This window comes from Balaenoptera physalus (genome assembly GCF_965194825.1).
Source record: "Balaenoptera physalus genome assembly, chromosome: 1".
In the NCBI taxonomy this organism is placed as follows: domain Eukaryota; kingdom Metazoa; phylum Chordata; class Mammalia; order Artiodactyla; family Balaenopteridae; genus Balaenoptera; species Balaenoptera physalus.
In genome coordinates this window covers 84,987,221-85,015,007 of record NC_138882.1, presented here as the reverse complement: position 1 = coordinate 85,015,007, position 27,787 = coordinate 84,987,221, and the positions used below count along the sequence as shown (strand labels likewise).

The following is a 27,787-nucleotide window of genomic DNA, read 5'->3' as shown; positions in this document are numbered from 1 at the left end:
TGATGAAATCTGGTGCTGTTACTTATACTTGGGTGGACACTTCTGCTGGCAGGGTGGGCATGGATGCACAGGAGGACATTTCTGCTGGCACAGTGGAGGTGGGCACTGCACAGGTCGGCATGGAGGACTGGGACATGGCTCCAGACACTTTAGAGGTGGGCAAGGTTTAGGGCACTTAGGTGGGCAAGGCTCAGGGCACTTAGGTGGGAAAGGCTCAGGGCACTTAGGTATGAACACAGGAGGTGACTGGCAGGACTGCTTGCACTGATGCTGCTGGTAAGACATCTTTCCTGGGTCTCAAGGAATCTGAAATACAAACAGACAACACTGTTCATAACAGAGACAGTCCTACTGGTAGAACAATTAGCTGGGCACACAACCCTGCCGTCTCCAAGAACTTTCTATGATCCCTTATAGAGTCTTTATAGTTTTGTGTAACTTCTTCACCATTCTTTTTTAGCACCTCTTGCCCTCAGATCTTCAGGTTTTCTGGTTAATCTCTCATTCTACCACTTTCTAAAGACAAAATTACCTATGCAGGTGTTGTGTGAATACAAACACTATCTGGAGAAGAAGAACCCGGATATTAAAATTGTAGCCAATCCCAAAACAAATCTCTACTTATATCTCCCATGAGGCCCTGGTTGCTGGTCTAACTGACGTGACTGTGGGCTTTTGAGGAGAAATGCAAAGGTCCATACCCAGCACTCAATGGGATTGAACTCTGAGAGGGATGCATTTGGAACTAATGTAGGGTGGGCTACAGCACAGCATCTCATATCTCTTATTCTCCTTCAGTTTAAGATCATACCTCTGACTCCATTTCTCTCATCACATTCAGGATCACCTACCAAATACCAGCTAAAATTTACCCCTATACCTCATTTTCTTCTTTTCCCCATACGGAGCACTAATAGGTTAAAATAAAGTCACCTCCACCTCCAGGTTCAATCTTACCACTCAAGTGCCAAAAAGACCTCTAAGATTTGTACTCACCACAGGCTCCAAAGAAGACCTATCACTGAGTGTCATGAAGATAGCACCACTGAGATGGAAACTCCTTTTATAAGGGCCAGGCAGCCCTACACAGGGAGAACAGCCCAGGACTGACATGGTGCACTTATTTCCCAACCCAAATACCATCTGCTGGCAATCTCAAAAATGACTTGCCACACTCATGGTGATATCACAAAACTTCCTTGTCCACGATCTTCCTCACCCTTCACTGAGGAAGTGCACAGTGATTCACTTGAGACCTTGTCTCATATTCCCTGTGCCAGTGTCATGTGCCAATTAGGAAATAGGAGAAAAATCTTTGACAGTGTGATGCTCTTCCATAGTCAGAGATGGTGCTTTCCCCACTCCCCAGCTTCCAAGCATCTGGTATGTAAAACTCACTACCTCATTCAATTTCAACTGCCCAGCACCCAGCTTTGTTTCCCCTGATGGTAGAGACCAGGGTTTGCTAAACCCACATATTTTAACCCTTACCCACAGTTTTTCTAAACTCCCCTTTTACCATGTTCTACTGATCTCTTGGCTTTTCTTGACAATTAAATGACTTAAACAGAGCCACAAAGTCTTATCTTGATTTCCTAGTGCTGACAGTCCCATGTTGGGTGTGTTTTCTGATAGCTCCCTAAATGAGCTTGAACAGGACTGCATGATCCCTCAGTTTCCTAGGCCATAAAATCACAGGCTGGGGCCCCCTTCTAATGCTCTACATTTGTAGATTTACACATTGATCTGGTCTCTGGGGCACCCATGACCATGAGTGACTTGTGGTCTACTAGAAACCCAAATTCCTCTCTTCTCATTATCTTCAAAATTGATTCAATGTCTGGGCTGTATCCATTTAAAAGTTTTCCACTCATACTCTCCAAATATCTTGTGCTACTTTCCCCTAAAAAAGTTAATTCAATGGACTCTATCATGCCCTCTCTTTTGAAATGACATTTAGTGCATTTTCAGATATTCTTAGTACACTCAGGGAATGAAACTCCAGGAGTCATTGATCCCACCATTCAATTCATGGGTATTTTTCCCTAAATAAATAAAATATGGCTGACAGAGAACCCAGTGATAACTTATTAGTATAATTTGCTGAACCACAGTAACACTTCAGCTAATATTATGCACTATGCCCTCCAGGGGAAAGCTTGAGTGCCTTGGCTATGTAGACATCTATAGGCAACAATACTGTGTGACATTAAATATTTCCCACCCTCTCTGAAGATCAGTTTACCTACACAGCTGTAAAATAGAGATAAAAAAAAATACCCACCTCAAATTTTTGCTACAAAAACTCAACAAAATGCCTAATATAATTTCCTTTGCTTTAAGCTGATGAGTTTATAGTCACTTGTTACAGCAGCAGTAGGAAATGAATAAAAAACTGTAACATTCCTTTTCTGTTTAAGTCTTTATCGTTTCAGAGTATTTAAATAATATGCAAATTAAGAAATGGGATTATTGAGTCAAAAACAGAAGTATCAATATTTTTTAAATGTATGGCATTAATTTCCAAAGTGTTTTAATCAAATGACACTCACACCAATAGTATGTGATAGTGCCTAGTTCACTTTCTTTTTAATAAATTTCAGGGTGGGTCTATCAATCTCATATTTCACTTATAATTAGCAAGCAAGCTTCAGTCTGACTGTGCTTGTTAACTGTTTCACTTCCTATCACATTATGGAAAAATCTGTTACAAGCACTTTAAGACTGCCAGCAGCTCCTATATAGCCTTTAAGTCTCTGTTAGGAACCAAGTATGACAAGAGTATTGGCCGCATACAAAGATTTCTGGTTATTTTGACTAAGAAAATCTGCACTTTGACACTTCTTCAAGAATCAGGATGTACAGAATAATATTCATGGGTGGTGAGTATAAGATTGTGTTTAGGAAAAACCCTCCCAATCCTTTCTTAGTTATATCTAAAACATGTGAAATTCCTCTAAAATGAACTGGATGTATGTCTCCGTATATAGATATTCACCCACACAGTAATGGCATGTTTCTGTAAACAGACACAAAGAGATGCCCTTGTAGATGGTATCTGGCTCATTACTAACCTTACAAAAAAAATTTTTTTAATCTTTGACATGCACTCTCTCAGATTCATTTGGCTTAAATTAGATTGTTCCATATATGAAGATGCTTATCAGTAATCTGGAGTCTATTTTATTGGCCAAAGTAGTCTACATTTTAAAAACCTCAAGATAATATCTTGCTGCCAATTTTTCTAAGGAAGAATATTGCAAGGAGTAACTGCTTACAATCAGATAACCCAAGGAACCATTGCTCTGCTATTATCATGGCTAGACAGTTGAAAGAATAGTGTCCGCCTTGAAAACTTCCCAGTCTAAAATGATGTCTGCTGTGCTTTGCAGAGTGAACTACTCTGGGCTCAGTTAAGCACTTGATAATACATAGTTCAGGAGCGTGAAGGAAACCCAGGCTTTGCCTACAGGTACCCTAGACACACCTCCAAGCAGGTGCTGGCAACCCTTCTTCTAATTGTAAATAGAAACCCAATTTCAGATGGGGATTGACATATATACACTAATATGTATAAAACAGACACTGACCTTCAAGAAGGCAGAGGAGTAAGATGTGGAGATCACCTTCCTCCCCACAAATACATCAGAAATACATGTACATCTGGAACAACTCCTACGGAACACCTACTGAATGCTGGCAGAAGACTTCAGACTTCCGAAAAGGCAAGAAACTCCCCCCAAGTACCTGGGTAAGGCAAAAGGAAAGAGGGAAAATAAAATAGACAAAAGACTAGAGACAGGACCTGCACCCGTGGGAGGGAGCTGTAAAGGAGGAAAAGTTTCCATACAGTAGGAAGCCCCTTCACTGGTGGAGACGGGAGCTTGCAGGGCAGGGGGGAAACTTCAGAGCCACGGACGAGAGCACAGTGACAGGGATGCAGAGGGCAAAGCGGAGAGATTCCCACACAGATGATCAGTGCTGACCAGCACTCAACTGCCTGAGAGGCTTGTCTGCTCAACCTCCGGGGCGGGTGGGGGGTTGGAGCTGAGGGTCCAGCTTTGAAGGTCAGATCCCAAGGAGAGGACTGGGGTTGGCTGCCTGAAGGAGTCTAGTGCACCACAGCTAGCCAGGAGGGAGTCCGGGAAAATGTCTGGCCCAGCCTAAGAGGCAAGACACCATTGTTTCATGGTTCACAAGGAGGGGGGATTCAGAGCACTGCCTAAACGAGCTCCAGAGACAAGCGTGAGCTGTAGCTATCAGCGGAACCAGAGATGGGCATGAAACGCTAAGGCTGTTGCTGCAGCCACCAAGAAGCCTGTGTGTAAGTAAAGGTCACTATCCACACCTCCCGTCCCAAGAGCCTGTGCAGCCTGCTTCTGCCTGGGTCCCGTGATCCAGGGACAACTTTCCCAGGAGAAAACATGGCACATCTCAGGCTGTGGCAGCGTCACGTTGGCCTCTGCAGCCACAGGCTCGCCCCGCATTTTGTACCCCTCCCTACCCCTGGCCTGAGTGAGCCAGAGCTCCCTAAGCAGCTGCTACTTTAACCCTGTCCTGTCTGAGTGAAGAAAAGACGCCCTCAGGAGACCTACAGGCAGAGGTGTGGCCAAATCCAAAGCTGAACCCCAGGAGCTGTGCGAACAAAAAACAGAAAGTGAAATTTCTCCCAGCAGCCTCAGGAGAAGAGGATTAAATCTCCACAATCAACTTGAGGTACCCTGCATCTCTGGAATACCTGAATGGACAACGAATCATCCCAAAATTGAGGTGGCAGACTTTGGGAGCAACTGTAGACTTGGAGTTTGCTTTCTGCATCTAATCTGTTTCCGGTTTTATGTTTATCATACTTTAGTATATAGAGTTTATTATCATTAGTAGATTTATTTATGGATTTGGTTGTTCTCTTCCTTTTTTTTCTTTTTCTTTTTATATATAGATTTTTCCCCCTTTTTCTCTTATTGTGAGTGTGTACACATATGCTTCTTAGTGTGATTTTGTCTGTGTAGCTTTGCTTTTACCATTTGTCCTAAAGGTCTGTCTGTCCATTTTTCTTCTTTTGTTTTGTTTTAGTTTTTTTCATATAGTTTTTAGCACTTATTATCATTGGTGGATTTGTGTTTTGTTTAAGTGGCTCTCTTCTATCTTTCTATCTTTTTCTCTTTTTTATTTTTACTTTATAATTCTTTATTTTTAATATTTTTTTTAATTTTAATAACTTTATTTTATATTTTTTCTCCCTTTTCTTCTGATCTGTGCAGCTGACAAGGTCTTCGTGCTCTGACCAGGTGTCAGGCCTGTGCCTCAGAGGTGAGAGAGACAGCTCAGGACATTGATCCAAGAGACACCTCCAAGCTCCACATAATATCAAATGGTGAAAGCTCTCTCAGAGAACTCCATCTCAACACTAAAACTCAGCTCCATTCAACGACCAGCAAGCTCCAGTGCTGGACACCCTTTGCCAAACAACTAGCAAGACAGGAAGACAAAACCACCCATTAGAAGACACGCTGCCTAAAATCATAATAAGGTCACAGATACCCCAAAACACACCACTGAATGCAGTCCTGCTGACCAGAAAGACAAGATCCAGCATCATCCACCAGAACACAGGCACCAGTCTCCTCCACCAGGAAGCCTACACAGCCAACTGAACAAACCTTACCCATTGGGGACAGACACCAAAAACAATGGGACTATTACCCTGCAGCCTGCGAAAAGGAGACCCCAAATGCAATAAGTTAAGCAAAATAAGAAGACAGAGAAATACACATTAGATGAAGGAGTAAGGCAAAAACCCACAAGACCAAACAAATGAAGAGGAAATAGGCAGTCTACCTGAAAAAGAATTCAGAGCAATGATAGTAAAAATGTTCCAAAATCGTGGAAATATAATGGAGAATATACAAGAAACGTTTAAGAAGGAGCTAGAAGAACTAAAGAGCAAACAAACAATGATGAACAACACAATAAATGAAATTTAAAATTCTCTAGAAGGAATCAATAGCAGAATAACTGAGGCACAAGAACGGATAAGTGACCTGGAAGATAAAATAGGAGAAATAACTACCACAGAGTGGAATAAGGAAAAAAGGAATGACAAGAATTGAGGACAGTCTCACACCTTTGGGACAACATTAAATGCACCAACTTTCGAATTATAGGGGTCCCAGAAGAAGAAGAGAAAAAGAAATGGACTGAGAAAATATTTGACAGATTATAGTTGAAAACTTCCCTAATATGGGAAAGGAAATAGTCAATCAAGTCCAGGAAGCAAAGAGAGTCCCATACAGGATAAATACAAGGAGAAACACGCCAAGACACATATTAATCAAACTATCAAAAATTAAATACAATTAAATATTAAAAGCATCAAGGGAAAAACAACAAATAACATACAAGGGAATCCCCATAAGGCTAACAGCTGATCGTCAGCAGAAACTCTGCAAGCCAGAAGGGAGTGGCAGGACATATATAAAGTGAGGAAAGGGAAAAACATACAACCAAGATTACTCTACCTGGCAAGGATCTCATTAAGATTTGATGGAATAAAGAAGATGTGGCACATATGTACAATGGAATATTACTCAGCCATAAAAACAAACGAAATTGAGTTATTTGTAGTGAGGTGGATGGAGTTAGAGTCTGTCATACAGAGTGAAGTAAGTCAGAAAGAGAAAAATAAAGACAGTATGCTAACACATATATATGGAATCTAAGGGGGGGAAAAAGGTCATGAAGAACCTAGTGGCAAGACGGGAATAAAGACACAGACCTACTACAGAATGGACTTGAGGATATGAGGAGGGGGAAGGGTAAGCTGTGATAAAGTGAGAGAGTGGCATGGACATATATACACTACCAAACGTAAAATAGATAGCTAGTGTGAAGCAACTGCATAGCACAGGGAGATCACCTTGGTGCTTTTTTACCACCTAGAGGGGTGGGATAGGGAGGGTGGGAGGGAGGGAGACGAAAGAGGGAAGAGATATGGGAACATATGTATATGTATAACTGATTCACTTTGTTATAAAGCAGAAACTAACACACCATTGTAAAGCATTTATACTCCAATAAAGATGTGAAAAAAAAAGAAAAATAAAGAAAATGTGATTAGAAAAAAAAAAAGATTTGATGGAGAAATTAAAAGCTATACAGACATGCAAAAGCTAACAGAATTCAGCACCACCAACCCAGCTTTACAACAAATGTTAATGGAACTTCTCTAGTCAGGAAACACAAGAGAAGGAAAAGACCTAAAATAACAAACCCAAAACAACTAAGAAAATAGTAATAGGAACATACATATCAATAATTACCTTAAATGTAAATGGAATAAATGCTCCCACCAAAAGACATAGACTGGCAGAATGGATATGAAAACAAGACCCATATGTATGCTATCTACAAGAGACCCACTTCAGACCTAGGGACACATACAGACTGAAATCAAGGGCATGGAAAAAGATATTCCATACAAATGGAAATCAAAAACTTGGAGTAGCAATTCTCATATCAGAGAAAATAGACTTTAAAATAAAGACTATTATAAGACACAAAGAAGGACACTACATAATAATCAAGGGATCAATCCAAGAAGAAGATATAACAATTGTAAATATTTATGCACCCAACATAGGAGCACCTCAATATATAAGGCAAGTGCTAACAGCCATAAACGGGGAAATCGACAGTAACACAATAATAGTAGGGCCCTTTAACACCCCACTTTCACGAATGGACAGATCATCCAAAATGAAAAAAAGAAACACAAGCTTTAAATGATACATTAAACAAGATAGACTTAATTGATATTTATAGGACATTCCATCCAAAAACAATGGAATACACACTCTTCTCAAGTGCTCATGGAACATTCTCCAGGATAGATCATATCTTGGGTCACAAATCAAGTACTGGTAAATTTAAGAAAATTGAAATCATATCAGGTATCTTTTTCTGACCATAACGCCATGAGACTAGATATCAGTTACAGGAAAAAGTCTGTAAAAATACGGACACGTGGAGGCTAAACAATACACTACTAAATATCCAAGAGATCACTGAAGAAATCAAAAAGGAAATCAAAAAATACATAGAAACAAATGACAATGAAAACACGATGACCCAAAACCTATGGGATGCAGCAAAACAGTTCTAAGAGGGAAGTATATAGCAATGCAAACCTACCTCAAGTAACAAGAAACATCTCAAATAAACAACCTAACATTAACCTAAAGGAATTGGAGAAAGAAGAATTTTTAAAACCCCAAAGTTAGCAGAAGGAAAGAAATCATAAAGATCACAGCAGAAATAAATGAGAAAGAATGAAGGAAACAATAGCAAAGATCAATAAAACTAAAAACTGGTTCTTTGAGAAAATAAAGAAAATTGATAAACCATTAGCCAGACTCATCAAGAAAAAAAGGGAGAAGACTCAGATCAGTAGAATTAGAAATGAAAAAGGAGAAGTAACACCTACATGGCAGAAATACAAAGGATCAGGAGAGATTACTACAAGGAACTATATGCCAATAAAAAGGAAAACCTGGAAGAAATGGACAAATTCTTAGAAAAGCACAAACTTCCATGACTGAACCAGGAAGAAATAGAAAATATAAACAGACCAATCTCCAGCATTGAAATTGAAACTGTGATTAAAAATCTTCCAACAAACAAAAGCCCAGGACCAGATAGATTCACAGGCGAATTCTATCAAACATTTAGAGAAGAGCTAACACCTATCCTTCTCAAACTCTGCCAAAATATAGCACAGGGAGGAACACTCCCAAACTCAGTCTACGAGGCCAGCATCACCCTGATACCAAAACCAGACAAAGATGTCACAAAGAAAGAAGACTACAGTCCAATATCACTGATGAACATAGATGGAAAAAACCTCAATGAAATACTAGCAAACAGAATCCAACAGCACATTAAAAGGGTCATACACCATGATCAAGTGGGGTTTATCCCAGGAATGCACGGATTCTTCAATATACTCAAATCAATCAATGTGATACAACATATTACCAAATTGAAGGAGAAAAACCATATGATCATCTCAATAGATGCAGAAAAAGCTTTTGATAAAATTCAACACTGATTATGATAAAAATCCTCCAGAAAGTAGGCATAGAGGGAACTTTCCTCAACATAATAAAGGCCACATATAACAAACCCACAGCCAACATTGTCCTCAATGGTGAAAAACTGAAACCATTTCCACTAAGATCAGGAACAACACAAGGTTGCCCACTCTAACCACTATTATTCAACTTAGTTTTGGAAGTTTTAGCCACAGCAATCAGAGAAGAAAAAGAAATAAAAGGAATCCAAATCGGAAAAGAAGAAGTAAAGCTGTCACTGTTTGCAAATTACAGGATACTATACATAGAGAATCCTAAAGATGCTACCAGAAAACTACTAGGGCTAATCAATGAATTTGGTAAAGTAGCAGGACACAAAATTAATGCACAGAACTCTCTTGCATTCCTATACACTGATGATGAAAAATCTGAAAGAGAAATTAAGGAAACTCTCCCATTTACCACTGCAACCAAAAGAATAAAATACCTAGGAATAAACCTACCTAAGGAGACAAAAAACCTGCATGCAGGAAACTATAAGACACTGATGAAAGAAATTAAAGATGATACAAACAGATGGAGAGATATACCATGTTCTTGGATTGGAAGAATCAACATTGTGAAAATTACTATACTACCCAAAGCAGTCAACAGATTCAATGCAATCTTGATCAAACTACCAATGGTATTTTTCACAGGACTAGAACAAAAAATTTGACAATTTTTATGGAAACACAAAAGACCTCGAATAGCCAAAGCAATACTTAGAAAGAAAAACAGAGCTAGAGGAATCAGCCTCCCTGACTTCAGATTATACTACAAAGCTGCAGTAATCAGGACAGTATGGACTGGCACAAAACAGAAATATGGATCAATGGAACAGGATAGAAAGCCCAGAGATAAACCCCCACACATACGGTCACCTTATCTTTGATAAAGGAGGCAAGAATATACAGTGGAGAAAAGACAGCCTCTTCAATAAGTGGTGCTGGGAAACCTGGACATCTACATGTAAAAGAATTAAATTAGAAAACTCCCTAACACCATACACAAAAATAAATTCAAAATGGATTAAAGATCTAAATGTAAGGCCAGACACTATAAAACTCTTAGAGGAAAACATAGGCAGAACACTCTATGATATAAATCACTGCAAGATTTTTTTTGACCCACCCTCTAGAGAAATGGAAATAAAAACATATAAACAAATGGAACCTAATGAAACATAAAAGCTTTTGCACAGCAAAGGAAACCATAAACAAAATGAAAAGACCACCCTCAGAATGGGAGGAAATATTTGCCTATGAAGAAACTGACAAAGGATTAATCTCCAAAATTTACAAGCAGCTCATGCAGCTCAGTATCAAAAAAACAAACAGCCCAATCCAAAAATGGGCAGAAGACCTAAATAGACCTTTCTCCAAAGAAGATATACAGATTGCCAACAAACACATGAAAGGATGCTCAACATCACTAATCATTACAGAAATGCAAATCAAAACTACAATAAGGTATCACCTCACACTGGTCAGGATGGCCATCATCAAAAAATCTACAAACAATAAATGCTGGAGTGGGTGTGGAGAAAAGGGAACACTCTTGCACTGTTGGTCGGAATGTAAATTGATACAGCCACTATGGAAAACAGTATGGAGGTTCCTTTAAAAACTGAAAATAGAACTACCATACGACCCAGCAATCCCACTACTGGGCACTTACCCTGAGAAAACCATAATTCAAAAAGAGTGATGTATCACAATGTTCATTGCAGCTCTATTTACAATAGCCAAGATATGGAAGCATCCTAAGTGTCCATCGACAGATGAATGGATAAAGAAGATGTGAAGAAAAAAAAAGAAGAAAAAAAGAAGAAAAAAAAAGAAAAAGAAAAAAAAAAGCTGTGGCACATATATACAATGGAATATTACTCAGCAAAAAAAAGAAATGAAATCACTCCATCTACCCCATGAGCAGTCACTGGATGTGGCCCACCCTAGACTGGTGTGCTCTTGAAAGAGGCAGCTCTCTGAAGCTGAAGCCAACCTTGAAGATGATGATGGCTCCCAAGAGCTGGGACAGAAAATCATTTATTTAATGGAAATCTTGGCAGCACGTCTTTGTTTCACCAGTCTCATCTCCTAGTAGATAAAGTTGTTTGTGATTAAATTATGATAAAGATTTCACAGTTTTATGAACCAGATAATCAGATAACACTTGATTGAGTAATCCTTTTGCTCCATATGGCATTAACTGGGACTACTTGGTGGTATTCACCTGGTAGCTGTTCTGCTCTGGAAGGTTCAAGATAGATTCATCCACATTCACCCTGCCTCATGCCTTGACAGGAATGATGTAAGGCTAGACTCAGTTATGCTCCTCTCCTTCGCCAGGTAATTTCAAGGTCTCTCCAGGAGGATGGCCAGATTCTTGCACTATGGCTCAACACATCAAAAGAAAGAAAATGGAAATTGACCTACTGTCACTTCTACAATAAAAAAGCAGTCATAGGACTGCCCATATTCAAGAACCCATATTCCCCCCACCACACACACATACCTCTCAATAGAGAAATAAACTATGCCCATCTTTAATATCACAGCTTTTCACCCTACAACCCCAAACCCTGCTATCTCCACATTTCTGAACCCTGTCTCCCATAATCTGATTTTTGGCTTCCACACACCTTTCAACCCAGTCCCTTACAAACCCTTGATCTCTGCAAAACACACATTCCTGATCCTTGTCCTCCCCAAACCTCAGAACTCTGCCCTCTACATAACCCTCTTTCCATTGCTCTCCCAACAATTCCAGACTCTACACTTCCTGAAACCCAAATTTTGCCATCCATACATTCCTGAGCCCTACCCTCCCAAAGACCTGTACCAGTTATCAATTTATTGTCTTTCTTCTCCAAAGCCAGCCTTCTTTGCCTGTACCATGATAAGGGATCTGGGCTTTATAAGTATTCCTCTTTTTCCAGTTGTTAGGTGTTAAGCTTTGTCAGTAGAAGGCACTGGAGGGACATTAGAAGAGGGTTTTTCTCTTTCTGGTTCTGGTGTATCTCACTTGCAAAGTGGAAAAAGAGGAATAAAAATTTGATACTACAATCTATGCATCTCTTAAGGCCAAAAACTTTATGTGTCATGGATTTCAGACTTTTTTTACTCCCTGCCACCATATAATCAACAACAAGTCCATAGGTTCTACCTCCATTACTGGGGTTTTCCTTTTTTTTTTTTTTTTTTACAGAATATTATCTTAACTAAAATCTTACATAGAACTGCAACATACAAAAGAGTAAACTTGGGCTACTCTGGTTGAAATTCATAGAAGGGAGATACAGACCTGTTCTATTAGCCTGTGAATATCTCTGGAAAATCTTAGGTTCTTTAGAACATGGATTGAAAACAAATACTCTGAAATACGACTCTATTTTATCTACTTTCCTCCAATTTCACTGTCAAAACCCTAAGGCAAGCCACCATCATCTCTTACTTGAACTAATGAAATAGCCTCCAAAGTAGTTCTGCAGCTTCCATGTCTGCCTCCAAATAATTTATTCTTTATTCAGAATCCATGATAATCTCTTTAAATGTAATTTAGAGGATACCATTTCAGTGATCTAAAAGGCTCTACATAATCTGTCTCTACCTCTTCTTCCATCTCTTGTCTTCCCCCAACCCATCCATCCCACTCATTATATTCCACCACACTGCCTCATTTCCACTTCTGCAATAGAACAAGCTCTGTCTCTTTGCATTTCCCTCTGCCTGGAACATTCTTCCCTGAATGATGCTTCTCATCGCTCAGGTCTTGGCTCACATGTATCATTAAGGAGATTATTAAGCACAAGTAACAGAAACATATTTTGAATTGACTTAAATGATTAAAATTTAATTTCATAGTATTCTTAGTAGAATGGAGTGGCTTATGGCAAACCAACACTCTCACCAGGAACAAATAGAAAAATTTGTTATAATTTTAAAGCCAGTTGTTTAAAGAATTCAGAGAGTTCCTAGAGAAATGAAGACTAGAGAGACTAATATCATAAAGAGGAGAAAATCTTAGAAAGAAGAGTTGACTTTTGCAGCTGCTGCTTTTTCTCTGGGAGCATTTGCCAGTTTTGGCAGAAAACAAGAGACTGATATTCTGGGCTTTCCCAGACATTCAGCTTTTGAGAGACAGAGAAGCTATTGATCATCTCACTGGGATAGTGTGACACATGATTGATTGTTCAGAAAATATTTGGCAAAATCTAAAGCTGCATGAGGTGAGATGCTAAAAAGTTAAGTATTCAGGGGAATGGTAAGAGTAATAATATGAATAATTTGCATTATACTCTAATAAGCTAAATATTCATTATCTACAGTAATACTAAAAGAATATAAAACTAAGAAATTAATCAAAAGAAAATAAAATATAAAAAATATTAATTCAAAAAAGGGCAAGAGAAAATGAACATAAAACATGTAGTAAGATGGTAGATATTAGTAATTAATTAAATGTTATTAGGCTAAATACATCAATATTACACCAAGATTGTCACACTGGATTTCCTTAAACTATATGTTGTTATAAGAGACACACCAAATTAAAAGGAGCAGAAAAGTTGAATGTAAAAGTATGGAAAAGATAGACTTTGTAAGCAATAGCCGTAAGAAACCTGGTGTAGATATACTAATACCAAACAGAGTAAAATTTAAGTCAAGAAGCCTTTCTAAAGATAAAGAATGGCATTTCATAAGAATGAAATGATCAATGCAACACAAAGGTTTAGTAATTCTAAATCTGTATGTATCTCAAAACATGGTTTCAAAATGCATAAAGAAAATATTGACAGAACAAAAATAGAGGCAAATCAAAATCACATTCCAGTTCCAAAAGTTAATACAACAAGCAGACCAAAAAATAAATAAGGAAATAGAATTTCTCCCTATTGCAATTAACAAACTTGACCTTATTGTAATATATAGAATATCATACCAAATAAAATATACCCATGGAATATTTACCAAAACAGATGACATGCTTGTCATAATATGTCTCAACAAATTTTAAAGGATTAAAATTATACAGAATGTATGCTTCAACTACATTGGAATAAAGCTGGAAATTTATAACAGACGGGTAACTAGAATATCACAAACTAATTAGAAATTAAATAATATAATTCAAAATAACCCATGGGTCATATCAAATTCCTATGAGAATTATAAAATATTTTAAGTGAATTATAATCAAAATGTGACATATCAAAACTCATTCGATGCAGTGCTATTTTGAGAGAAATTTAGAGTCCCTAGTACATATAATAGAAAAGAAAAAAACTGAAAATCAATTATTTAAACTTCCATCTCAAGAAACTAGAAATAGAACAAATTTAACTTAAAGAAAGTAGAAGAAAATAATAAAGAATACAAATAAACAAAATATAAAACAAACAGAAAACAGAAAAATCAACAAAGCCAAAAGATGGTTTTAAAATGTATTAGTAACAATAATTTCCTAGACAACTGGCTAAGAAATAAAAGGAGAAACATAAATAACCAATATTAGGAATATTGGTGGTATTGGTGGACAAAGTGGTATGACTACAGATCCTACAGGCATTCAAAAAATAATAATAGAACATTATGAATAAATTTAAGCAAATAAATTTTAAAATTGGATTAGACAAACTATAAAAATACAACTTACAAGAACTAATACAAAAATAAATTAAAAAAGTGAATAGTTCCATAAAGTAGATGAATCAGCTATTAAAAACTTTTCCACGAAGAATACTGACCCAGTAGTCTTCACTGTGAATTCTTCCAAAATTTTTTCATTCAAAAGTTGTATTATAAAAAAAGTATCATAATTCAAAAAGTATATGAGAACATATAGGAGAAAAGTATATGCATCCTTTTTTTAAAATAACAAAATGAACACCCATATATCCACCATACAGGTTGAGAACTAGAACTTGACTAGTATCCTAGAGTTCCAAATTTTTAAGGAAGTAATGACACCAATTCTATGCAAATTCTTCCAGAGAATGAAAAACAGTGGGACAGTTTTCAATTCAGGAGGCCAGAAAGCATAATTATTTTAAATACATAACTGTCTTGATTAATATTAAAATTTTTTGATAAAATTCAGCTTTTATTTCTGATAAATATGCTTCACAAATTAGGAATAAAAGGTTCTTCCCTAATCTAATGGAGTGTCTGCAAAAATATCTACAGGAAACATCATACTTAATAGTGAAATATTGAAAGTTCCCCTCTGAGATCAGGAATGAGATCAAGGAGCCCATTATTACCATTTTTACTCAGCCTTCCTGGAGTTCTTAATGCAACAAGGTGAAAAAAGAAAGGAGGCATAAATATTTGAAATTGCATATCAAAACAACTAGATTTGGGGGGGGGGGTTGTTTTGTTCGATTTACTGTGACTGTTGCTTGCTTATACATAGGATGAAGGAGAAAATATGTTTAAGGAAATCTTTTCAGAGAAGAACAGGAAATGTTGAAAATTCTGCCAATTAACTATTTGCGTATTTGTAAAAAACTATATATTTTGAAATTACCTATATTATTCCATTATTTACAAACTTGTACTGACTACCAACCATTCACCTGATCTTGGGGTTGGTGCTGAAAATAAAGGTACAGTGTCTGTCCCTGGGGATTTCATTGTCTAATATTGGGAAGAAAACAATATGGCAAAGTAGACTATAGCAAAGGAAGAGTGACTCATTAAATGCCCTTTTTCCTTCAACTATCCCTTTTATGAGATCTTTTTCAAAATATTCACCATTCTGATGAAAGGTGATGTGTAGGGAAAAAAATAATTAGGCAACCCCTCTCACTTGCCTGTGGTTTGCTTTTGGAGGAGTTCCTTCACGGTTCTGAAGCTAGGTTTTCTAACATAAACAAAAATAATGCAAAATAAACAAGAGATAGTTGAGTTGAAAGAGAACGAAGTTAACACACATGAAATGTCAGTATTTCTGGGGCCAGTGTGGAGCCTTCTCTGGCTCATTGGTCTAATGTGGGCCACTGATTGCAGTCTCAAGACACCGGACATCCTATTATTTGGCAAGCAAGTTTTAACTTTGCAGTATGGGATTGCATCAGCTCTCCTGGCTGACTTGGCCTAGAGGACTTCAAGGCTGAAAAGATCAGGGATTCCCATCTATAGTAAAAGGAACTTTACTTCAAAATTGGGAAGATGTGATGTCTGAACATTTATGTCTCCTGTATCTTACAGGTTTACTTAGATCCAAGAAAGACATCCTTTCAGCAGCAGTAACAAAGTAAGATCCCCAGATACGTGAGCCTTGTCCACACCCAAGGACCTTGAACTCTGCACCCACCTCACAGCCAGCTGAAGCATGACCCACATCAGGAGGAATGCCCACCTTAGCAGAAGTGACGTCCTCAGTAGTAATTACAAAGCAAACCAAAGTGCAGTTGATCATTTTTCTTGGGAGCATCTCCCATAAGAAACAGAATTAACATACTTTCAAGATCTTTCCTGAAACAGAGCTGCCTTTATCTTATCTGCAATGGTCAAGACAGAGTCATTTCTTCCAGCTTCTGGATAGGAACGATCTTCAGGACATAGGTTTAATTCCCTTCTCTAGATCTCTTCACATTTGAACAAAATTGTCCTGAAGTGTGGACAACTCAATAAAAGGCTGAGCATATTAGGTCCCTTCCCCCACCTTCATAGAGGGCTAAATTCATCCTTTGCATACTCTCCACTTCCTCGACCAGCTGCTCCAGAGACAACCCAGCTGGCTCCTTCTCTGCTTTCTCCAATAAAACATTGTTCCCTAAGAGGCCCATCCTCCTGTTCACTTGGCATCCATCCCCAGCATGGTTTCTTGTGGGAGAGTGGAATTTAAGACTAGGAAGGGTAGAAACTAATGCAAAGAGGAGTGAGTGCCCAGCCAGGGAAGAGAGATGAAGAAGTGACAAAGGAGGGACCATAGGAGACTCTGGAGATCCAGACAGTTAAAAAGAAGGAGGGGCTTCCCTGGTGGTCCAGTGAGCAAGATTTCGTGCTTCCAATGCAGGGGGCATAGTTTCAATCCCTGGTCAGGGAACTAAGATCCCACATGCCTGTGTGGCACAGCCATAAATAAATAATTAATTAAATATACAAACAGGCAAATAAATAAATAAATTTTTTTAAAAAAAGAAGACAGAGAAGGAGGAAGAGGAGGAAGAAGAGGACTTGTGGAGATAGAATTGAAACTTTGATGGAAGCACTTCTGCTGACTGCAAGGTAGGGCAGGGCTCAAGTCTTGAGTGGACAGATTCGAGGATCTGGAGAGAAGTATGGCAAGTCACTTTGTATTGCTGCTGCTACTACTGATAAAGCATCTTCCCCCAGGATTAAGAAACCTGCAAGAAATGATGAAGACCTTTTCTATTTCAATTAATGCTTTCTCATTTAAACTGTATTATTATAAAGTTTAAGCTTGAATGTAAAGGGCACTCTGTCCTCTCACCTCCTTTTTCAGTCTCAGGAACTAAAACCTCTCTGTCATGACCATTAGCCTCCTAGGAACTACCACATTCTTGGAATAACAATGATATTATTTTTGGAGCACTTTCTCTGAGCCAGGTCTTTACTTGTGTTAAATAATTTAAACTTCACAGTCACTAACAACTGGTCTTTTAAATGATTTATGGCTAGGTATTAAATAATTTAAGATCAATTACACAAGTAGAAAAGGTAGACTCAAGATATGAATCAAGTCATGTGGACTGGGAGTGCATTGCCTTTATAATAAATGCAATTATCTCAGAGATTAAGTAACTTGCCCCCGGTTATGCATCGAGTAAATAATATAGAGTCTGTCTGACTCCAACTCTGTCAATACTGTCTCCGTGGGAGGAGAGAAAGGACATCAGACTGGGTCATATGTGGAAATGCAGAGGCAACAGAATTGCTTAACCTGAAAAAGAGAAGGTTTTGAGGGGAAAGACAAGAGAGACTGAAGGTTTTGATGGGAAAGACCAGAGAGATTGATGCCTAAAGGCACTGTAGGAGGATGCACAAGTTGTTAATGAGGTTCGAGTGGTAGACATAGGGAGAGTGAGTAGAAGTTATAGGAGGCAGGTTTCAGTTTGGTACAAGACAGACATTTCTCAAAGCCGATCTCCCAGGAGAGTGGCTTCCTTAAAAAGCAGTTACAGCTTGTCACTAGAGGTGTTTTAACAGAGGCTAGAAGTCCTGAGTCTGAGATGTTCCAGAGGGCTCCTTTCCTGGAGCTGGGAGGGCCTGGACTGAAGTCTCTCCTTAGCTTCTAGAAGTGTTTATGCCTTGGATCTTTCCCGCTGGGGCCACTCTCTCACCTGCTCATGGCTTCCTCAGGAAATTTCACAGCACCTTCCTCACCATACACATACACACATACACACACACACAGGCAGGAAAGATTCAATCAGTAATTCAGAGATGTGTACATTGTTTATTTTTCTATATTTTGATTTTTAGCAGGTAGGTTCAGAAATTCATCTATATGATGGCCCTGTGAAATAGTTTCTTTGGACTATTATAGAGGCATGCATTACTCTTATTTGTTGATAAATGTTTGTCATAACCCTGATGTAAGCCAAATATGAACAGAAGCTTTGATCAGACCTATTTTTCTTGTTCAATCATACTTCTGAGAACTTCAATTTCATGACATCATTTCAGGGAACAACTTCATACCGTGTAATTAATAACGTCTAGTTTTACATCAGCTGGGGATATTAATTACAAGCGACAGAAGCTCACTCTGGCTGACTAAGCTTATTAAAGAGCTTATTAAAAGGCTATTAAAAGGCTATTGGGTGGAACTACTGAGAGAGCTAAAGAACCAGGTTTGAAGCTAAGTATCGAGGAACTATGCCCAAAACCACACCACAGAACTGGCCTGGTGAGGAAGCTGCTGCCACCACCGCCTCCGCTCCACCAATGCAACATTTGTGCCAGGAGCACACCCTTGCATCTTCAGCCAATAACAAAAGAGAGCCACCACCCTTGCCAGCAAAATGTATTCTACAAGGAGACCTTCTTCCCTCTGCTTCTTTCTGGAGCATGTTCTGACTGGTAGAGCCCAGGCTGTAAAAGACACTGTGAGACTGATTTTCTGGGTTCTACTTTGGGAAGAAAGGATGCATAAGTCTATAAAATAGCCCATACATAGTTAGGTGTTCAAAGGGTATTGGAAAATGAGGAGGGAAATTACATATATTTGCCACAAGCTCAAATTAGTATTGGATTTATATCCAGGCCAGTTGAGATGAAAACTGGCAACATTAGTCACATATTTGAAATATCTGTCAGGGGGTTCAGTTTTGCTAGCTGGAAATGACCTGGATGCTCACTTAAAAGCAAAAATGGAACACTAAACATCTCAGGGAGGTTGCACCCAAGTAGGGCAGACTTAACTGTATTTATCAGTTGTGTTATAATTTTGACTGCACAGACGTTATCACAGGTACCAGACTCAAGGAATTATTAGAATAATTGGAGCTAATATTGTGAGCTTAACAGTTCCACCTGATAGTGCCTCTATTTCTCCCATTTATGTTTCTCCATCTCACTCATGCTACCTTCATCCAGGTACCGTCAGTTCTCACCTGGCCTAATTATAAGAGACTCTCAATTGGTCTTCTTCAACCCCTGATGCCCTATAAGCCATTAACCACACTGCAGCCAAACTACAAGTGAGACTATGTTATTTGCTTGATACCCTTCAGTGGCTTCCTGTTACACTTAAAAACATAACTGACCTCCTTAACATTGGCCCGTAAGGCTATGATTGTTTGGCTATCCCCACATATCTAATCCCATGAAGCATGAGTCACAACATGCTCCCCTGGCTTGGCTTATGAGCTCTGGTCACACTGGCCTCTCTGCTCCTCATATGTTCCACGTTCCTTCCCTCCCACCCACCACACATGCCAGTCTCTCAGCCAGGAGCTATCTTTCCCTAGTTGACTTTCATGTACTGTAGAGTGTTCAGGCTAACTCTATTGATTATTCTACATAAGGTTAGTTCCTCCTGTTTTATCCTCTTATAACCCTGAACCACTCTTTCATGACACATATAGAATTATTAAAGAATTATTCATGTAACCATTTGTTTAATGTCCACTGACCTTGATGGGTTTAAGTTTCATGTATTACTCACTGCTATATGCCCAACACCAAACTGTTCCCAGGACAAATGAGGTCCTCAATAAAAGTTCGCAGAATGACTCTTCTCCTCTTCTCTTCCCTCTGGAAACTAAGATTTGGCCAAGCATGAGATGAGAGCTGATAATGTCTCAGAAAGAATAGGGCACTGTCAACCAGGTTACTGGGTTCCGGTATTCACTGTGCGACCCTAGACACATTATTTTATATTTCTAGACCTCAGTTCAGCAGTGGGAACACAGCAAACAAACTTTAAATTCTTGCTTGAACTTCCTCTATGCTCTATTAGTTTATTGCCCACACATACATTTATCCATCCATCCATGTGTGCTTATCAGTCTTAATTATCCACCAGCCCCATACCTGGCCAGACAGAATCACTCTATTCATTGTTCTGTCCAAGCTGTTCTTGTCCTCAGAAGATCCCAGTGGCATGAAGAGGACTGACTTGGGACCTCTCAGCCTACATGTAGCTGGGGACTGGAGCACATATCAAGTCTTTTCCCAGCAGTTCTAATTCATGTCAGTTCCTGAAAACTAACTCCTGACTTTCAAAGAAATCTCCACAGTTTGGCCGCTGTATGGATACTAACATTTTCCTCTCACCTGGAAGAGCATCCATGAAGAAGAAATAACATACCCTTGTCTGTATGAGTATAAAAAAGACTACTTTTTTCAGAACTTCTGGAGCTTTCCAAGAAAGCACTTATCGATGGTCAAGAAAGCTGATTCAGATTTTATACAACAAGTTCTTGTAGCCACTGAGAGTAAAAGTGAAAGAGTAAAGCAGGGGTGAAATAAGAGTAGCATTGACATATATACACTACCAACTGTAAAATAGATAGCTAGTGGGAAGCAGCAGCATAGCATAGGGACATCAGCTCAGTGCTTTGCGACAACCTAGAAGGGTGGGATAAGGAGGGTGGAAGGGAGGTTCAAGAGGAGGGGGTGTAGAGATATATGCACACATATGGCTGATTCACTTTGTTGTACAACAGAAACTAACACAGCATTGTGAAGCAATTATACTCCAATAAAGATGTATAAAAAAAACCATGTAAATAAGAAAAAATATAATACGTCTTTTCATTATGCCTAATGTGGATAATATAATTCAAGTATGTAGACTTCTAGGAGAATAATTTTAGAACTTAGGCGATGAGTTAAGTGGATAGATACCATGATCCTATCATAACAGTCCCTGTAATATCTGAGCACAAGGAGGATATAGAGTATTTCCAATACCCCTTTCTACTTAATTCCCTCCCAAAGGCATCCACGGTTCAGATTCCTATCACCACGGGTGAGTTTTGCTTATTCTAGAACATCATACATACGGAATCATACAGAACTCACTCTGCTGTATTTGACTTTTTTTGCCAAACATAATGTTTTGATATCCATCATGCTGTTGCTTTTATCAGTAGTTTTTTTAGGGTTTTTTTAATTGATAGGGTATTCCACTGTGTGAATTATCTACAATTTATTCATCCATTTATATGTTGATAAACATTTGGATTGTTTCAATTTGGAGCTACTCAAAGCTACTATGAATATTTATGTACAAGTCTTTTATGGATATATGTTTTTATTTCTCTTAAATAAATATTTAGAAATGAAGCTTCTTGGTCATAACAGAGATGTACGTTTAACATTATAAGAAACTGCCAGATTGTTTTCTAAACTGGCTGTGCCATTTCGCACTCTCACCAGCATTGTATGTGAGTTCCAAGTGTTCCACATCCTTGCCACGCTTGTTTAAGTCACTTACTTTAATCTTAGCCATTTTCATGATCTGAAATGGTATCTCATGGGGATTTTAACTTCACTTCCCTGATTAGTAATGTTGTTAAGCATTTTTTCACATGTTTTTTGGTCATTTACACATTTTACTTGACCATAAATGTTGGGTCTATTTCTGGATTCTTTATACTGTTCCATTGATCTGTATGTCTATCATATACCAAAGCGACACATTCTTGATGGATGAACATCTTAGACTTCAAGTCTAAGTCTTGAAATCAGATAGTGTGGGACCCACAATTTTGTTCTTTTCCAAGATTATTTGGATTAGTCTAGATTCTTTCCATTTCCATATAAATTTTAAATTTGGCCTGTTAATTTCTCCCAAAAAAGCCAGCTAGGATTTTTATTGGGATTACAAGGAATCAATAGATTAATTTAAGAGGGCTGATATATTTTAAGTAGTGTGTTATCCAATGTATGAATTCTGTATATCAGTTCATTTATTTATATCTTCTTGAATTTTTCTCTGGATTGTTTTATAAAAGTTTTCAGTATAGAAGTCTTGTACATTTTTGTTAAATATAGTCCTAATACTTTATGATTTCTATGCTGTTGTGAATTTATTTTTTATTTTATTTCCAATTGTTTGGTGATGGTATACAGAAATATAATTGATTTTTATATATTGGCCTTATATTCTGTGGCATTGCTAAAGTCACTTAATTCCAATATATATTTGTGTAAATTCCTTAGAAATCTGTTATCTGTTAATAAAGACATATCATCTGTTAATAAAGACATATCATCTGTCATCTGTTAATAAAGATATATTTGCTTCATTTTTTCCAATTCATGCTTTTATTTTTTTAATTTTTCTTACCATATTGCACTAGCTAGAACCTCCAGTAAATGTTGAATAGAAGTAATGAGTTGAGATATACTTGCCTTGCTCCTGATATTAGGTGGAAAATATTTCACAATTAGTACAATGTCAGCTGTAGGTTTTTTATAGGTGAACTTCATCAAACAGAGATAATTCCATTCAATTTCTATTCTCCAGAAACTTTTATCATGAATGCTTATTGAACTCTGTCAAATGCTTTCTCTACATCTTTTGAAATAATACTGTGATTTTTCTCCTCTATTCAGTTAATTTTGGTGAATCACATTGACTTATTTTTAGAATAATTAAATAAATCTTGCATTCTTGTGATAAATCCGCTTAATATATTGCAGGATTCAGTTTACTAATATTTTGTTAAACATTTTTGCTTCTGTGTTCATGATGGATACTGGTCTGTAATTTTACTTTTTGGAATGTTCTTGTCAAATTTCGATATCAGAGCTATATTATCCCTGACTAGATTTGGCGAGTATTCATTCCCTCTTCCTCTGTTTTCTGAAAGAGATTATGTATGATTAATATTTTTTCTCCCTTAAGTGTTTTTGATACAATTTACTAGTTAACCAATTTGACTGCAGAGTTTTCTAAATGTGGAGGCTTTGAATTATGAGTTAAATTTCTCTAATAATTATAGGGGTTGTATTACTCAGGGTTCAACCAGAGAAACAGAACCAGTAGAAGATATACATTAAGAGATATATTACAAGGACTTGTCAGCTGAGCAAGTCAAAAATCCATAGGGCTGACTGCCAGGAATGGCAGGCTGAAACTATCTGTCATGGGCTGAAGTTACTGTACATGCATAAGATTTCTTCAGGCACGCTTCCGTTCTACTCTTAAGGTCTTTCAACTATTGAATCAGACCAACCCAGATTATCTAGTATATTCTCCCTTATTCAAAGTCATTTGATTATGAACATTAATCACATCTACCTTTATGCAACACCTAGAACAGTGTTTGAATAACTAGGGATGTAACCTAGCCAAGCTGACAAGTCAAAAGATCATTACAGAGCTATCCAAATTTTCTGTATGTGTTAGTTTTTGTTACTTGATTTTCAAGGAGTTTGTACTTTTCATATAAGTTGTAGAATTTATTGTTATGAACTTGTTTATAACATCTGCTCATTATCTTTTTTATGTAATATTGTCATACCTATCATTTGTGGAATATTTTCTATCCACTCAATATACACAACAATGTCACCATGTATGTAAAGGTGCTCAAGCCACAAACTAAATAATAATTTTTACATAATAATAATTTTTAAACCCTAGGATTCATCTCTGATTTCTCGTGTCCTCACTTCCCATATATAGTTTCTCCCCAAAATTCTGTACTAAGAATAGAATCACTTCTCATCTTCTCATTATCTCCAATGTTCTTATCCTGGTTGGAGTCAGTATTATCCTTCCTCTGAACCACCGCAAAAGTCACCTATCTTGTCTCTTTCTTCCTATCTCGTGCCACAATCCCTTATCAGAAAAACTGCAGAAATCATATTAAGACATTAATATTATTCGCTGTCTTTACTGAAATTATCAAATATCTTCCCATTTCAGAATAAAACCCAGAGTCCTTACTGTCCTAAAAACATTCCATACTGTGGTCCTACCTATTTTGCTATCCTCATCATCTCTCTCTCTTGTTCACTACAATGCAGGAATACTGACGTTAAAAGTAACCTTTTAATTCAAGTAAATTTGAAGTACAAATCCATAAAATAACACAAACTTTAAGTATAAAGGACAATAAACTTTCACTAGCTGAAACCATATAACCAATGTACAGATGAAGAAATAGCATGTTGCCAACATCCCAGTGGCCCATCGTACTGTGTCTCCTCCCAGGTACTATCCACCCCTAAATAGCACCACTATCCTGACATCTAACACCACAGATCAGATTTTCTTATTTTGAAATTCATAAAAAGGAAATCATACAGCATAAATTCTTTATTGACTGGATTTTTCCTTCAAAGTAGTGCTTGTGAGATTCATTCATTTCCTAGTGTGTAATTGTGGATCGTAGCTGTAGTTCATTCTCATTGTATAGTCTCTCTTTCTCGGAATATACCACTATTTATGTATCCACTTTACTGTTGACAGTCATTTTAGCAGTTTCCAATTTAAAAAAATTTAAATGGTGCTACTGTGAACGTTTGTATTCATATATTTTTGTTACTCTATGTATATACCTCTGTTGGGTACATACCTAGGAGTATAATGACTGGATCAGAGGATAGAAAGTCCTGTTCTAGTGGATATTGCTAATTTTTCCAAATTTTTAATACAACTTTTATTACCAGAAGTGTATAAAAGTTTTAACTGTTCCACACACTAAGCAATCTTGGTGGTGTCTTTTTCACATTAGCCATTTCAATGGTGATGTGGAGATAATACATTATGGTTTCAATTTTCATTTCTCTTGTGACTGTTGAGATTGAGCACTTTATTACATGTTTATTGGAAATTTAGAAATACCCTTCCATAAACTGCCTGTTCAAGTTGTTTGGACATCTTTCTATTTTTGTTTCTTGTTTTCTTGTTGATCTGTAGGAGTGTGTGTGTGAGTGTGTGTGTTCTGGACACAAGTCCTTTGTGAGATATATGTATTGCAAATAGCTTCTCCATCTCTGTGGCTTGCCCTTTTACAATCATAGTGATGTCTTTTAACAACCAGAAGTTCTTAATTTTAATGAAATCTAATTGATCATTTACCCCTTATAATTATGTTTTTTAGTCACCGTTTGAGGAGTTCTTGCTTTGACAGGATCATGAAGATATTCTCTCCCTTTTTTTAAGTTCTATCATTTTACTATTCAAATGTAGATCTATAATCCACCCAGAACTAATTTTTGTTTAAGATATAAGGTAGGGGTCTGGGACTTCCCTGGTGGAGCAGTGATAAAGAATACGCCTGCCAATGCATGGGACATGGGTTCGATCCCTGGTCTGGGAAGATCCCACATGCTGCAGAGTAACTAAGCCCTCGAGCCACAACTACTGAGCCCATGCACCACAACTACTGAAGCCCGTGCCCCTAGAGCCTGTGCTCCACAACAAGAGAAGCCACCGCAACGAGAAGCCTGCGCACCACAACAAAGAGTAGCCCCCTCTCGCCGCAACTAGAGAAAGCCTGTGTGCAGCAATGAAGACCCAACACAGCCAAAAACAAATAAATAAAGTATAAATTTTTTTAAAAGATATAAGGTAGAGGTCAAGATATATTCACCCAAACTCCACTGAAGGAGCAAGTACATTTGAAGAAAATGCATTTATTCCTATATCCCTCTGCCTTACCCATCACACACACAAACTAAATCCTTCCAGAGGTAATAGAAATGTTTTTATTCACCCCAAAGCTACCAAACTAGAGTTTTGAGTGCAAAGAGGGGACTTGGCAAGTGTTTTCAAGAGCTGAGTGAGACATCGTGACATCAGGAAAAGGTGGGAAAAACCCTCTGGTTTCTTCCTGCCAGGCTGAGCCCAGGATAAAAAGACCCCGCTCCAAGCTTCTTCAAGCCACTTGAGTCCCAGAGGCTGAGAACAGCCCAGAGAGGCAGGTGAGGGAAAGGAAGCCCCCAAGGAGGCCATCGATAAGTCCTCGTAGGAGAAAATGAGAAGGTTGAGTAGAGTTATGGTTGAGGTGGAATAAAGAAAAAGAAAGACAGATGATCAGAAACAGCAATTGGAACAGATAAATAAAACAGACCAGAAACACCAGGCGCGAGAGACCTCAAGCAGGGAGAAGTGAGACGGAGTGCGATGCAGAAAGTCGAGGACTGAAGCAGGTGTCAGTAAACTACACCCCACCTGTTTTTGTAAACAGCATTTTATTGGAACACACTCGTGCCCATCTGTTTACATATTGCCTATGCCTGCTTTTAGTTTTTAGCTTTTAGTTTTAATAGTTTTTTATCGAAGTATAGTTGATTTACAATGCTGTGTTAATTTCTGCTGTACAGCAAAGTGATTCAGTTATACATATGTATACATTCTTTTTCTTATACTCTTTTCCATTATGGTTTCTCATAGTATATTGAATATATTTTTCTGCGTTATACAGTTGGACCTTGTTGTTTATCCATTCTACATGTAATAGCTTACATCTGCTAACCCCAACCTCCCACTCCACCCCTTCCCCAACCCCCTCCCTCTTGGCAACCACCAGTCTATTCTCTATGTCCCTGATTCTGTTTCTGTTATATAGATAGGTTCATTTGTGTCATGACTGGCCACGTCTCTGTTCTCTTGCTGGAGCTGAGAGAAAGACACAGAGGGACAATGCAGGGCCTGAGGATAGAAGCAGAGACTGAGTGGGAGTCGTTGGGAGGTCTAGAGAGTCGCCAAGGGGCAGACCTCTGGGGTTGCTGAACTAGAGACAACACAATAACACAGGTAAGGAAACACAAAGGAAGTTCTCCTTGAGGTTTAGCCTCAGTTTGCTGGTGGGGTTATTTTTTCTATCATTTAACTACCTTGCTAAATCGACCTCTGTATTTTCACTCAATAAACATTGATTAGCACCAATAAAGTGTCTGGAACTGATAAAACTTGGAGAAAAAGAGGAGACTGAGGTTTTCTGAAGAAGCCTCCTCAGTGGTCTGCTAGGTGGGCACAGATGCGTGCCATGTGGAGCATTAGCTTGCATTTGACAAGGCCGTACATCAGGGCAGGGGGCATGCTGGGGTGATGTATGGAACACACAGAAGGTGAACAACAAAGTGGAGGATGACTCCTTGATTTCTTACCTGGGCTCCATCCCTGGGTTCCTACATGACACAGGCAAGACCTTCCTTAGGAACAAATCACATTCAGTGATTATAGAACTTGGAATCTAATCATAGTCCGTGAATATC

The 27,787-nt window shown here is 38.1% G+C and overlaps 1 protein-coding gene across 1 annotated transcript; it reads right to left on the bottom strand.

Annotated features, from left to right (window-relative positions):
* Positions 1–26,812, bottom strand: LOC309655342 (uncharacterized protein). The gene has a single exon (XM_082450458.1). It carries the CDS (start codon positions 283–285, stop codon positions 19–21), a length of 267 nt encoding a protein of 88 aa, XP_082306584.1. The 5' UTR covers positions 286–26,812; the 3' UTR covers positions 1–18.
* Between the last annotated feature and the right edge of the window lie 975 nt (positions 26,813–27,787).

Excerpts from the sequence above, each read along its gene's own strand:
- LOC309655342 (XM_082450458.1), bottom strand. The coding sequence starts at position 285 with ATGTCTTACCAGCAGCATCAGTGCAAGCAGTCCTGCCAGTCACCTCCT.